At 49.6% G+C, this 14998-nt stretch overlaps 1 protein-coding gene across 1 annotated transcript; it reads right to left on the reverse strand.

Moving 5' to 3' along the window:
• Positions 1 to 1170: 1170 nt before the first annotated feature.
• Positions 1171 to 14921, reverse strand: CRAT (carnitine O-acetyltransferase). The gene is given in 16 exon segments (XM_027687399.1): positions 1171 to 2049; positions 2577 to 2714; positions 3238 to 3300; positions 3765 to 3900; positions 4032 to 4154; positions 4656 to 4775; positions 5225 to 5325; positions 6042 to 6220; positions 6578 to 6752; positions 7324 to 7489; positions 8384 to 8437; positions 10462 to 10580; positions 11029 to 11295; positions 12416 to 12518; positions 14747 to 14814; positions 14817 to 14921. Coding segments are annotated over 16 exon segments (2118 nt in total). The 5' UTR covers positions 14907 to 14921; the 3' UTR covers positions 1171 to 1833.
• Between the last annotated feature and the right edge of the window lie 77 nt (positions 14922 to 14998).

The raw sequence follows: 14998 nt of genomic DNA on the forward strand, positions 1-14998 counted from the left end.
TCAGTTAAATTTTCTTTTTTAAGGTTTGTTTAAGTATAAGATAGAAGCTTTGAAATAACATCCTTTCAGGAAAAAAATGCCAAAGCATTGGCTTGTCTTTCGAGAAAGAAATTAGAATGATTTTTTTTTTCTTTTAAACAGCTTTAGTGCAAATTTCTTCATTTTTGTTCACCAAGGCACTTTGATCATGTCCCTTGCAATTATTTCCCTGTTAAAAAAACAGGCCCTCACACTCCTAATGCTTCTTGTCTGTGATGATGTCCCAGCAGACATATCTTGAAGGGTGTGCAATTTAAATACAGAATTCCTGTTGCAGACACAGCACTAGAATTCCTTATTACCATACAGTTTTACTAAATGAAAGTGTAGTCAGGAACTTGGATTCTAGCAGGATTGGTTGGAAGTAGTTCCTATGCTACCATTGTATGTTAATGTTCATATATAATCTTTTACTGCCTCAAGTTTGTCAGCTGAACATGAAAACATGATCGTGAGATCATTCTCTTACAGAATAAAGCTGACACAAATTGGAGTAATATTTCAGTAAGAAATAACTCCTAAGAGTGGCAGGAAAGGTGCTGATACTGCAGGAACAGTGGCTGCCACAGTGCACAAACATCTACAGTGTCCACGTGTTCCCAGCTTCCTGCTTTTCAAGATTTTCTGCCTTGTTAAAAGCAGAGTGTTGTGAAAGAAGGGTGATTCTGCAGCTGTTTTTCCTTTGGCCCTTACCAGATTTTAACTCTCTGGGCCAGAAATGGAAGAATGTTTGGAGTTCCTGATCAGAAATGTCCTTATTTGTCCACAGCTCAGGCATAACAGTGTGCACAAAAAGGCTGTTTCTGAAAGCAAGGTATAAACATGTGAGTCCTGAAGGGGATGAGGCACGTGGCCTTATGGCTGGTAGGCAGAGTCAGCATCTTTTTCCTTTCCTCAGTTCCAAAGAAAGGTACAAAGCTTAGCAAGTGTCCTGCTGAATGCATAGACAATCTCTTCTCATCTCTGCAGATGTGAAGCCAAAGCTGGCAAAACCTATGTGAGAGGAGTTTCGTAGAAGCTTTGTGGGGGAAAAAGCTTTAGGCTGAGCTGGAAGATCAATGGCAGGACCACAGCAGCAAGCTTAACAAACAGCCCAGAGCAACAACAACAAAGCCACCAATAAAAACCACCTTAGTTTGCAGCAAGTCATGTTCTGTTGTTAATAAGGTCAGTGCAACAGAAGGGAGATCCCAGCGTCCTAAAACGAGGGGAAGGGAACGTTCCTGTAAAGCAGACACTGGTTGGAGTGCCTGGGATGAGTAGTGCAGTGCACTCTAACAAGGCTGGATCTGCTCTGGCTTAACTTCTTTCTCCCCTTGCCAAAGTTCAGTGGTGAAGTTTTGCTGGAGCAGCAGAAAAACCTTCAGTCAAGTTTGAAAGACGCTCTTCGGAAGACTTAACAGTAGTTGCATCACACAATAAACATTCCCTGCTTTTCCTGGAGAACTACCTTCCTCACCAGATGGATTTAGATACTGGTAAGGACTGTGCTTTCTGTATTCCTTTATAGTAAGTTTTGTAAAAATCATATTTGAGTCCTCTTTGAGGACAGGAAGGTGCACTTTGCGTTGACAGGAGAGGACCAGTCAGTTGTACTTTGGCTTGACACTGTTTCACTACAGAGTCTGGTATCTGTGGGTGACTGTTGTGTAACCTCTTGATGAAAGCAAATGATAGAAGCCTTCCTAGGTTCCAGGGGCAGCTGTTCTCTCAATTATTGTCTGAGGAATTGGGAACTTCAGTGCATGAGGCATAGCCCCTTTAACTAAGGGGGGTTTGCATCATGTTTGCCTCTTACAGTTTGGATTTGGGAGCAGCCTGGAGCAAGCTCCTCATGTCTAGCAGTGCCTTCTCCAGATAATGTGCCATGCGGGCGGCGTTTGTGTCGGCACAGCTGTTGAAGGCTGAAATTGCAAAGTTGATGTGTTCTTCCATGGGGTTGTAGCAGATTCCATAGCCATCTGGAACCACGGGACCAAAACACATCACGCAATCTGTCTTTGCTGGGACCTGTGGAGACAGTGTGATTAAAACCTTCTGACCAGTCAGAGAGAAGGGAAACCATCAAATGCAAACTGCTCTGTCGGCAGGAAACTCATCTCATTAAAGTGCTCTAGAAGGGCCTCTGGTCAGCCCCACCTCCCACCACACTCATGCTGGATCCTACTGTTTAGCAGCAACGTGTCTTCCTCTGCATTTCCAAAGGAGTGCTGCTCCCCAGGATAAACTTGTAGTAAGTCACAAGTAAGAATCAGAGCACAGCAGATAAGATGAAGCTGTCCTGGCAGCTGGCTTCATTGATCTCACTTGCATTTAGACACCAAACACTTCTGGTGATCCTGGCTTTGGTTAGGTTAGTTTTTACAAGGCTGTGAGGGACTGTGGCAGCTGTAAAGTCAGATCTGCACCTTTATGGGATTGGCAGCTGGCTTAAAAATTCCTGACCCCAAATGAAGATTAGTTTATAATAGAAAGGAACGAAAGAAACGTGGAGAAGAAAAGCATGAAAAGAAGCAGAGAGAGCACTTTTGTCCTACCTGGCTGGTTGAGAGATTGAAGTGCATTGCAACAGCATAGGCTGTGTCCATGAACAGCTCTGGCATGCTCACGAGATCCTCAATAGCCTGGAGCTTCAGGCCGAGGAGGTGCCGGTCTATGGCATTGCCCCGTATGGCCTGGAAGGAAGGAAGGAAGGGCAGATGAAAGGCCAGTCCAGCAGGCCAGTGAGCAAAACTATCCATTTTTTTGGGACAAAGAAAAGAACACTTCTAAAAATCTCTACATGTTGGAAGTTGGAAGGAAACTAGATCTTGCCTTTAGGACCAATAGTCATTCTTAATTGTATGGACTGTGAAATTAAACACCACTGGAACCAACCTTACAGTTCCTGCCCATGGATTCCCTCTGGTTTAAGGGGTCCTTGTGCAACTTCGGCATTTATGAGCAACAATGATGGTAAGAACTGCAGCTATTGTAATATGTGATCCTGTCCTTTAGGTCAGTCACAAGGGACACTTAACCCACTAGCTGGAGAGAAAGGATTCACTCTGTGGCCTCAGAGCACTGTCAGTTCAGAGTTAGACCTTTGCAACAGCCATATTGCTGTGTCAGCAGTGAAAGCTCTTAAGGTCTTTTCTTTCCCCAGAACCATCATTTGCTGGGTAAAACCCCAAGTCTGGCTGCACAGAGGACACTCACCATGTCTGTGTATTCCCTGTGGGCCTTTGTGGCTCTCCTCAGCAGGTCTGCTTTCTCCTGGTCCTGAGAACACACAGATGAAATTTTTTTTCAAGAATGGAAAACCTCATTTTGGTTGTTCCTCTAAGATGGAGGGCATTTCTGTCTTGGGTGTCTGTACAAAACTAACTTTTATATTTACTAGATTTAATTTTTACATTGTTTTGGTTTGCTGTGTTTGTTCATTCTGAATGGAGTACATCCATCAGTAGCAGAACTTAGTCTGAGTAGCCAAACAGACTTTTAGAAGGGACTTTTTGGTGGGATTAGAAACATCCATGTGTTGTTTCCCAGGCTTTCAGCACATGTAGAAGAAAAGCCAAATGAAACCCACGGTTTTATATTTGTAAATACGTATTTCAAGCTATGTTTTGGCTCAATTTCGTAACGGGTGCAGTTCCCCTTAGCAGAAACCAGCTGACCCAGGGTTAGCCAAGTAAGTGGCTTTTATTTTTAGGATCGGAGTCCTCTCGCTCCAAGTTCCTCACCGATTTGTCAGGGCTGTCCATGGATTGCACAAACTTGAGGGAGTCCACAGAGGTGGAGCGGATGGTGTCGGTGCGGCCCAGGCGGAACATCCTCAGCGACGCGCTCTCGTACGTGGCACAGGAGTGGCCGTACATCCTGGATGTGGAGGGGACAGTCACAGCAGTGAGCCTGCCCTGGGGCAAAGGCCCTGCAGAGGCTTCTCTGTGCCACCTTTATCAAGCTCATGTGTTTGAGGAGGTTGAGGAATTCCCTGCTGGTGCCCTTACCTGTAGTATGCCAGCTGCAAGGCCAGCTGGATAAAAGCATCAGGGCTTATCTTCTCTGACTTGGGGAAGCCTTTCCCAAAGTGATGAAAGACCATGACTTTGATATCCAGGTCTTCGACCATTCTGCAAGGAAAGAAAAAGTGTTTCTTTGCCTGTTGTTTGTTCTTGTAACATAGAGGAGTGGATTTGCTTCCACAAGGCTCAGAGGGAACAGGCCATGTGGATCTGACCTATGCAGGGACAGAGAGCTCCACCACACACAGATTTCTTTGGCCAGCACCACAGAGGTAAGATTTATTTGGCCACTGCTGAAAATCTTCACCAGCTCAGATGGGCTTGTGTGTGTTTATGCTCCAGTATTCCCAATTGGATCCAGTAAAGTCTAGGTCATTCTTAGCAAATGGGATGGATCAGTAATTGCCCTTTTTCAGCACCTTTGACTTTATTCCTGGCAGGTGGCTTTAGTACTTTTCAGCTCAATTCAGCGCTGCTGACCCCAGAAATCCCTGGGAACACTCCCTGGCTGCAGCAGGGAAAGCCTCATTTAAACCACTGACATCCTCCAAAGGGGACATGAATTACTCCCCCAGTCACTCACTGACCTCTCCACTGCTTCATACTCACATGTTGAGGTTTTGCTTTGCGTTCTCTATGTCATTCTTGATTTCTGGGGTGATGTTAAACCGCAGCTTTTTGGGCATTGGCAGAGGAACCGTTGGTGATCTGCCCTTCTCGGGTTTCTTCCTGCACAGAGAAATGGTTCTGTTTGATCAGACCTTTGACATAAGGCTCAGCTTGAACACCAGAGCCTGAATAGAAATGCACAGGAGATCTTCCCTAACACCTTGTGACATTGGTTACAGTGTGAAAAATTCCTCACAGTGCCAATACAGTGTTTTACGAAGGGTGTGAATGAAATGTCTTCTGTGCCTTCTGCCCAAAAGAAGAAACAAACACCTCTCCCTGGCTCAAGTTAGTGCAATTCCCCAAGAGTGGAAGCAGTTCTACCAGAGTAGCTTGGCCACTCAGTTCTCCTCATGGATACAAGAACTGCAATACCTAATTAGCATCCCACCACCCTTCCTCCAGAACAGATTCCTGGAGAGTGAGCTGTGAAGAGGAATGTTCCTGGGGAGCAGGTGGTTTAGAACCTGTTCCCAACAGTGAGGAAGAGCAGGGGATGCAGGACTCACGTGAACTCCACGACATGATCCAGAAGAGCAACGATGGGAGGACCTTCAGAGGGAGCGTGTTCATACACGAGACCACAGGAGCCATCTTCAGCAATGATGAACTGGGAGAGAAGCACAACAGGAATAACATTATCTAATAGCTTATCCTTTTCAATTAGCAGCAACATCTAAATTTTATCCCATCGGTGAAGAATTCTAAATAGGAACAAAACAGCTGAAAACATTATGAACAGTTCAGCAAGTACAAGAAGAATCTTCTAAAGCACCATTGCTACAATCCACGAGCCAGGATATACCAACTAATGAAGGAAAAGCTCCAATAGCAGCTGCTGTTGAAGGCTCTTGACAAGACTGAATGGAGAAAAGATCAGAGGGATGCTGTGGGATGGCAGCTTATGTTTGAGAAAACAAAACAAAATGCCACTGGGCAGCTCCTGGCAGAACCAGGAAAAGTGACAAGTCTGGAGGAGATCCAAGGAACAGACCTCCCATCGTTTGGGCTGCCTCTGAGCAGACAAGGAATTGTTCACCGCAGGCAGAAAATTGATTTATAAGGAACACAAAGACCTGCTGCACTGAGTAAGCGTGGGCAGAGGCAGTAGAAGAAACAAATCCCTGAGGCAGCAGAGTGCTGGTGACTGCAAGGGGAACCACAGGATCTCGCACTGTCAGCCACCACACCTCGTCTGCCTTATTTTCCTACCCTCTTGACAGCAGGAAAACTCGCCTGCATAAGGGATTTCTTGGACCTTTGTAGTCTCAGGAGAAAACATCTGCAGACCCAGGGCTGCAGCACCTTTGGAGCACCAGCACTTACCTGCAGGGTCTTGTCGAACCAGCGGTTGCCGCTGTTCCAGCGGCTGCCGCCGCCGTGCAGCATCTGCGCGGCCACGCGGCTGTTGTAGATGTCCTCAGACACCCGGGGCATGGGGGCATCGAGGCACACAGTGCAGATGCTCTTCTCAATGGCACGCACAGACTCCTTGTTGGTCTTGTCTGGGAGAGAAAGGAACCGCCAGTAAGGAAGGGGAGTTGAAAACCTTGTTGAAAGAGCAGGTTTGGAGGACCCGGTGTTGGAATCCAGTGGGGGTGTACACAGCTATTATAGGTGTGAACCTGCTGCATTCACCCTCCTTTTTTCACATTGTTTACATGTGCAAGGCAACAAACTCTGGGATTTCAGGTCTAACAAACCAAGCTTCAGACCTTGCTTTGATTGCTCTTTCAGGTGAAAACCTCATGTCGCCTGTCAAGAACAAGCTTCCAAATTTCTGAGCAGAGCACAGTGGTGAGGTTGGCAGCTCAAGGATCTGCAGTGTTTGTTAGCACTTGTGTGTTAGGGGCTCTACAGACCTTTCAGGAGGTTGTTGTAGGCTTTTGCCCAGCTGTTTCGGTGGTTGGTGGTGAGGATCCCAATAGGTTCTTTGTTTGTTTGGAGGGAGGTGTTCCATATCTTCTCCAGCTGGATGAAGAGCTGCTCGGCGGTCAGGGGAGATCCATCACTGTTGTAAACATCCAGCTCAAAGAACTGGATGGTGAGAAGAGTGGACAAGGACAGAGGGAATGAGAGAAGCTTGTTATTGTCCAGACCCAAAAAACAGGCAACAGCTACTTTCAGAAGGTAAGACCTGACCTAAGAACTCAGCTTTAAGCAGAACTTTGAAGGATACTCAGAATTGAGAAACCCAAGTCCAGCTTCCCTTGCAGGGCATAAATACAGTCCCGGTTTTAAGAAGCTCAGAAACCATAGTAATGAGAGCCAAAACACATGAGGAATTCCTGTTTCTGAGACCAAGCTGAGGTGGGAGGGTTTGTTATCCAATTTCCACTTGCAGTTTCCAATTCCAGGCATAATCTCTAGGCTTTGAGAGATGGGAATTTCAGGGACAAAAAGCAGAGGAAGAGAGCATTTTTTTGCCTCGCAGTCTGTTGCTCACACATGGCAATTCCAGCTGTTGGCCTTGCTGGCCAAAGAGGATAAAGTGAGCAGGAATGACTCCCAGGTGAGGCAAACCTTGTGGGCAGAGACTTTCTCTCATTCCCTTTCTGGATTACAACTAGCTGAAAGGGACACTTTGAAAGCTCAGGAGCTGCCATACCTGGAAGTTGTGAACCACTGTGATGTGCCTGGACTGCTTGTTGCCTTTGGCATAGTTGACAATGGAGTCCCGCTTGGGCCCGGGAATGCGGCAGGATGAGAGGATCTGGTAGTACTGGTTCATGCAGAGGGGCTTCCCACCCATGTACTCCACTGGAAGGGTCTCACTGGAGACACAGCAAGGTAAGGAGGGAGGGAGAGAGAAAACAGACCAGTGTGAGCAGGTCTGTGCTCCCCACAGGGCACAGGCTCAGCTCTGCTGCTGCTGTCACTCCAGCAAGACCTAAAGGTGCTGGTGGGATAAAAAAAGGGGCTGTGCTTCCCCATTCCTACCAGCTTTCTTAGTAGGGGCTACAAAAAATGTCTGTTTGCTGGCCTTCCATTTGGGAAGGAAAAAGCACCGTCCTCTCTGTGACACCAGAGAAATCTCTGGACCTACTCCATGGCTGTAGTTTTGAGTGATGAGTGTCTCATGTACTGATATGACTTGAACTAGGCTGGGGTCAATCACTCACTTTAGCAGCCATATTCCAACTACCCTTTTCACAGCTAGCCCTGAACCTTGTTTAACTTTTGGTGCTGGTAAACATATTTTTGGACTTTAAATATGACATGTTCAGCAGAGATTTGTCGGTGACTAAAAGAAAAAGGGTAAGGGAAGCACAAATTTCTCTAGAGCTCATCCTGTCTGGCTGGGAGATGAGAAACACCAGGAACCCAAAATGAGAGAAACAGATTCCTGCTGCCTGAGCTGTAGCTTGTCCTGTGAGCAAACAGAAGGACGAAGCTCCACAGGACTGGCAGTCGGTCTCGCTCCCTCCAAGCACGTTCGTGTGCCAATGAAAGCATTAAGGTAAACAAAGAACATGAAGAAAGAAAAGTAAGTTTGCTTTTTTTCCAGCAGTAGTGACACTGGCAGTGAGCAGTGCTGGGGATTACAATATCTCTTTTCAAATATGCGCTGTCTTCTCTTTCTATTTGGAAGGGAGATTTATGGACGAGGCTCAGCCTCACTATGACAGGAAGGAACGTGTGAGCAGTCAGGAGGGTCAATAACTCACTTGTCAATCATGGACTTGAAATCCAGGATGCCCTCGATCAGCTTGGCAGCAAACCTGGAAAAATATCAAATGTAACAATCTGAGATTCAAGCACAGACCATCTGGGGCTGAGGGATGAGCAGAGGAGGATTAGCAGAGCTGCTCTCTGCTCCTTAGAAAGCTCAGCCTTTCTGCCAAGCCCCTGTTGTGCCCATCTCTGGTTCACTGATACAACCACTCTGGGCTGTGATTTGAGGTACCTAGGTGGTCCTACCATGTGGCACTTTTTTTACATATCTTACTGTATAACCAAGGAATGCTGGACAACTTAAAGCAGGATTCAGTCCAGATGACCCTCTAACAGCAGCGTTTGTAACTGATGTGTGAGGATTTTATCACGTCGGAGTTCTGAATCTCAGCATTAAAACAGCACTAAGAGAAGGGGATTTCTGCCCTTTCCTGGCCAGGGGCCACCTTGGAGTGTCAAGCCAAATCACAGAAGTTTCTCCCTGCATCCAAGACTCATCACTGCTTCTACCCAGTGAACATCCTGCTGCTCATGCAACTCTGAAGAACCTTCCTCTGGCACTGAGGGCTCTGAAACAAAGGCATGTGGACACTGAGGTGTTGTGTTTACCAGGATCACGTGAACACTGCCAGTGCCAGCAGGGCTGTGACAAGATTAGCCTTCTCTGACCTGGGAGCTCCCACCCATCCATGGGGGAAAGGAGGTAGGGGGTCACTGGGACAAGAGGTTGTGGTCAGGTGGTGCCAGCATTTGGCATTTGCAGGCTGTGTCCTCTCAGATGGCTCAGCCCACCCAGCCCTAGGAAAGACCAAAGGACACAACTCCAAGAACTGTTAAATGAGACATCCTGCAAAATAGTTTACAATGAAAATTTCACTGCCTAATTGTAAAACCTGAGGGAAACACCAGTGAGAGAGCCTATGTTCCTTTTCTGAGATTGAACAGCCTGGGAGCAGAGTTTGGGCTCGAGGATAAGTTGGTTGACTCATTTTCAGACAGCAGTGTTGCCAGATTAAGGAGTGGAGAACCACCACTTTCTAAATTTGCCTTTTGGTTTCTGAAGCTTTAGTCTGAAGTTGCACTTCTTTCTACAACTTCTTTGTACGGCCACAAACTACCCAAACACACATTTAGATTGTAGTTTTACAGGGGAGCCCAGATTCTTATGCAGCTTCTCAATTCCACTAGTTGGGGCACTGGCAGTTCTCCAGATCTTACCTGCTATTGGGACAACTTAAGAAGGAATAACATGACAGAGCTTTCAAAGATGTTTGTGTACTCTTGCACTGTCGTAAGGTTTATCCTCTGCACTCTGTTCAGGTGTATCACGGGGGTGGGAGGGAGGATTTGTTCCTCACTGATCCCCTGGCTGTTACTTTTGATCTCCAGGGCAGTGCTGGCTGATAACTGTGGCAAAGGTAACTGTGTAAAGGTCAGTGCTAAAGTTTGGAAAGGTGGATTCAACACACTCATAGCAGTGGTTAAAAATTAAAGGGAGCCCACAAGGAAGAGAGGGCATGGCAAGGTCTGATTGCAAGGAAAGGCTTGGAGTGGAGAGGCTGGTCACTGTGAAGTTTTTCCAAACCATAAATCACAAGTGAAACAACACAATAGAGTTCCCTCATCCCTATAAACCAGAAAATTCCAGAGGCATTCCTGGATAATCTCCCTTACATGCCTGGGCTACTTTTTATGGCTCCTTTAAATGCACACACAATCTTAGTGGTTCAGATACATCCTCACAATGCCTCCAGCCAGTGATTTGACCATCTTGCAATGAAGATCTGTGCTAGAGCAAAGACCTAAATGTAGGTGTTTAGTCCCTGCTTAATACCTGAACCACTGGACTCTTTGGTTTTCTCTCCTAATTAAATATTTAGCCTGGTGCAACCAGGAGTTTCCTTACAGCCTGGCAGCCTTGCCCTTGGAGTCCTCTTGCACAGCACAGACAGCTCAGACTTGGGGACCACATGATAATTACTTTCCCAATCAGCCTGAACATCCTCATCCTTGTCCAGCACAGAAAGCTTATCCCACCTGTAACCTAAGGGAAAGGAGAAAAGGACTTTACCTGAGCTGACCCTGTCGATCCAGAAAATCCTGCTTGGGTAAAACCACACCTGGGCTGGAGTGGACCACAACTGGCAGGCGATATTCCAGGTAAGCCGTCTTCAGCCACCAGTCTGAGAGCTGGGATGGAGAAACACAACGTGCAGGGATGAGCTGCTGTTTGACCTGAGCCTGGCTCACAGGTCTCAGCACCCGGCCCCACACTTTACAAACAAACTGTTTGGGGTTTCTGCTTTGCAGGTGGGAAGGGGAGAGGGCAATTTGAGCAAGGCAGGGAAGGTTCTTAAGGCAGGGCTCTAGTAGAGGGTTTCCTTCAGCTTCTTGGGGCACCTGCATGATGCTGACAGAGCCTTCAGCAGCCACAGGCAGGGCCAGCAACTCCCTGTCCTGCCATAAACCTCTCTGCTCACCCAAGTCGTGCTGAGGAGCTCAGGGAGGTCAGCAACAACCTGGTCACGAAGGTGATGCCATTAAAACACAGGTGCCAGTGGACCCAGCTAAGACATGGGAGAGGTGCCCATCAGCCCTCCACCCTCCCTCCCCAGAGCTGGGGACAGTCCCGACCTACCCAGTTCTCTGTTTTCTTGGCTCTTTTCTCCAGGCCCTTCTGCAGCCTCTCCCCGACGCCTCCCGGCTTGCGGAACTCGGCCACCAGCTCCTGCGTGTGGTTCAGCTCCTCCTGGCTCACGATGGGCTGCAGGGTCAGCAGGTACCTGTCCAGGGTCTGCTGGAGTGGTGGCACGGGCAGGGGGGGCAGTGCTTCCTGGTGGAGCTGGAATCTGCCCAGGATCTTGCCTAGAGACGCTGTCGGCTTCAGCAGGCCACAGGGCCTGGCCTGCAAAGCACAGAGCAAGTGTCGAGACAAAACTTCCCCCTGGTGGGCACGAGCCAGCAAATAACCTGGATCTGGGAATCTCCATCCCAGCCTCTCCACAGGCACACAGGTGTCCCAGCCTGGGAGCAGAGCACGGCTGTTTGCTGGAGAGGGTGCAGGGCACCCAGGAGAGCTGCAAAAGAGGAACTCCATCTCCCAAGACTCTGATTCTCAGCTCCTCTGAGAAAATGCTGCTGGGTTAATCTCCCACACTGGGCACCTTCCAGCTGAGAGTCTCCATGTGTTTGACAAAGTCAAACCCTTCCATCCCATGGTAAGTGGGAAGAAAGTTGTGAAAGAAATAATCATCTTATGAACTGTCAGAAACTTTCAGAGTTTCTTACAACAGCAGAAGGCTAAAAAGTTAAACAGAACCCTCGTGCCAAACCAAACTATTCTTTTGGCTCTGAGGAGGCAGAATTTAGCTAAGTTCAGGGCAGGATTAAAATGCTTTTTCTCTGACTGTACAGGAAATTGTGGGTGATGCCAACAGGCTCCTGGGGTCGTGTGGGAGCAAAAGCCTCAGAAAGCACCAACCATTTCCCTGGGCAGAGAAATGAAACAGAGCAAACCCAAGTGCTATCTGGGAAATGAACCTGCCAGTTTTCCCCCAGAGGAATAACAACATCCTCTTGGGTGAACAGGATGAACATCCTTCAGCTTGAAGATGTTTAAATTGTACTCTAAAGGTTTCCAGTTCCCTCTGCATCTCCCTCTCCATTGGATCTACTGAATCAGACACTCCTGCAGGACTCTGGACTTTGCATTGTCAGTGTACTGAGGATGCAAAGCCAGAGAGAACAATCCCTTTCGTTTTCAAAACCATGAAAATAGCTGTCCCCACACCTCCTCCCAGCAGTTAAGCACAGAGAAGAAGAAAGAAAGATCTAAATCTGCAAGGTGACAAAGTCCCCAGGGAAGATGCCCTGTGCTCTTTGTGGGACCTGGCAAAGGCTGTGAGACCAAGGTTTGGAGAAGGAAGGAGAAAAACAGGAAAAGGAGGAATTACTGAGGCAGGAAAGAAGAGCAGGGCTGGGAAGGAGAGAAGGGTGTTAATCATGGAAGTGTGGGCATACTGTACCTTCTCTACTTGCTCCTGCTTCCTATCCATGGCTGGGAGGACAGAAAAGACCGTAAACCTCTCCCTCGGCCTGTCTGGGTCTCCTCTTCCACCTGACAATGTGCTGCCCGTGCAGGGCGTCACCTTATTAGCCAAGTGCCACATGACTGCTCCGATCAGAGGGCTCAGGGGCTGGCACAGCCCCGGGAAGGGACGGGAATAATCAAACCAAGGTTGCGACAACTGCCCTGGAGGTGCCTCTCTGGGCAGCCCTGGCAGACACTGCCTGGCAGTGCTGATCAATAACTGTGGGCAGTCTCTCTGATCAACAGCTCTGGGCTCCAGCCACGGCAGAAGTGACGGCACTGGGAATGTTGTTCCCTCAGCCTCTGCATGGATGGTGAAACTACTGCAGCTGTTGTGAGAGGTGCCTGGACACGAGGAGAGCCCCTGGTTTATGTCCTGGAAGCAGGTGGCACCGAGGGCTGGCACTGGAAGGGACAAGCTGCAGGGAGCCCTTCTGTGGGGGGTGGGCAATTCAGTCCCTTTAGTCAGGCAAAGGTGGCCAGAGGGTGTCAGGTGAGGGCAGTGACCCAGCCTCACGGGTGGTAGTGTAGGATTAGTTGGAGATGGGGGCAAACTCAGTTTGGACTAAAGGAAGTATCTTAACTGCCCTCACTCCCCATGCATGTGTGGGCATTATTGCAAGCTGAGACTTTGGAGAGTTCTGGCTTGTCAACCTTTAAAAAAAAATACCCCCAAACCCAAAACTTTTCTCCACAGCAGGGCAATGAGAGACTCATGCAGCCACAAGGACTGTCAGCCTCTCCTTCCTGTCTCTCTAATGAACTGAGGGGCTAACAAGCAAGCAAGTCTGCAGAGCTCAGCTCAAGAACAATGACTGCAAACACACATTTTCAGATTTTCCCCTGGGGTAACAACAAAAATCCCAAACCAAACTAACTGAAGCCACTGCATGTTAAAATGTGGAATGCATTTGCATCTTCCCTCTTTTATGTCCCCTGCTTGTGCAGTCTGGAGTTAAACTCCAAAGTGTTTGGTGGGAGGAGGAACAGCCTTCACAGCTGAGCAGAGGAGGCAGCTGGCAGCAAACAGAACAGCCCACCTCCCCACAAAAGCACCAGGAAAACGAACACCAGCAGAACAGGGTGTGCAGACAGGGCCAGCCCGTGGGCTGGCATTGCTCCCCAGCCACGTCCAAGCATGGCAGATGACCTTTGCCAGAGCCTGCAAAGCTGGTGGGAAAGGAAATCCACCTGCAGCCAGGGGCTGGGGGGCAGGAGGAATTTCAGAGCTGTGTCTGATTCTCAGCACGGCCACAGCATTTGAGTGTCAGATGTCAGAGGTTTGTCTTCGTCTTTTATTTTTAAATAAGAAGCTGGAGACTCCCTCAAGCCCAGAGACAACCAGCCCTGCCTGGGCCCTCAGTAACCCCGGGAGTGGATCCATCCTGTAGCTGCTCTCCTGCTGCTCTGCCTCCTCCTCCCGGGACCTGACAGGGTTTGCAATAAGCAGTTCCCAAGCCCGGCCCCTTCGTGCTGTCCAGCCCCAATGGGACACCTCAGTACAGAAAAGACAAGGAGCTACTGGATGGGGTCCAGCAGGGGCCACAAATACGATTAAGGGACTTGAGCATCTTTTTATGAGGAGAGGCTGGGGGAGCTGGGCCTGTTTAGTTGGGAGAAGGGAAGGCTGAGAGGGGATCTCACTAATCATCCTCATGCAAGGGGATGGTGCCAGACTTTTTTCCATGGTGCCCAGCAACAGGACGAGGAGCAATGGCCATAAAGTAAAACACAAGGAGTTTCACGCCAACGTGAGGAAGAACTTCTTTCTAGAGAGCACTGGAACAGTGCCCAGGGAGGGCGTGGAGTCTCCCTCTCCAGTGACATTCCAAACCCACCTGGGCCCGTTCCGGTGTCACCTGCTCCAGGTGACCCTGCCTGGGGATCTCCAGAGGTCCCTGCCAACTCTAACTACCCTGTGATTCCGTGATTTCCATCCCGGACAGCCCAACCGCTCACGCTGCCGCCGGGCACGGGGAGGAACCGACCGGCCCGGGGGGACTGAGCCGGGCAGCGCCCCTGCCCCGCACCAAGGGGGCTGCGGGAGCTGGGACCGACCCTCCCACTCTGTTCACACCGCGGGACATCCGCCCTACGGCCCTGACCGGGACTCACCCGCGCCTGTGCCCCGGCTGGGGCGCGGGGCCAGCCCCAACAGCGGCACTGCCCGGAGCCACCGCCTGCCCCGGGAAAGGCCCCGCACGGACCCGGCTGCCACCTCCCGCCCCGGCTGCCACCCAAGCCGCCCCTCCCGTGCCGCCCTTACCGCAGCCCTGGCCACCAAGGCGAGCATGGCCCCGCGCCCCGGGCCCCCGGCCCGCAGCAAGGACACCGCGGCTGCCCCCGGCACCGCCGCCCCGCTCCGCCACCGCGGGGCGGGGCCGCCCCAACGCCATCTTGGAGCGGGGCGAAGCCCGCGCCGCCATCTTGGAGAAGGGCAGGGTGATGCTGCGAGAGGGGGGAGCGCCGCGGACGGTGTCGCGGCCCCTCTCTAAGCTGCTTTCTCCCCGCGCTGCTG

Source organism: Neopelma chrysocephalum, unplaced genomic scaffold (assembly GCF_003984885.1).
Source record: "Neopelma chrysocephalum unplaced genomic scaffold, ASM398488v2 Primary Assembly neopelma1_74, whole genome shotgun sequence".
NCBI lineage: Eukaryota > Metazoa > Chordata > Aves > Passeriformes > Pipridae > Neopelma > Neopelma chrysocephalum.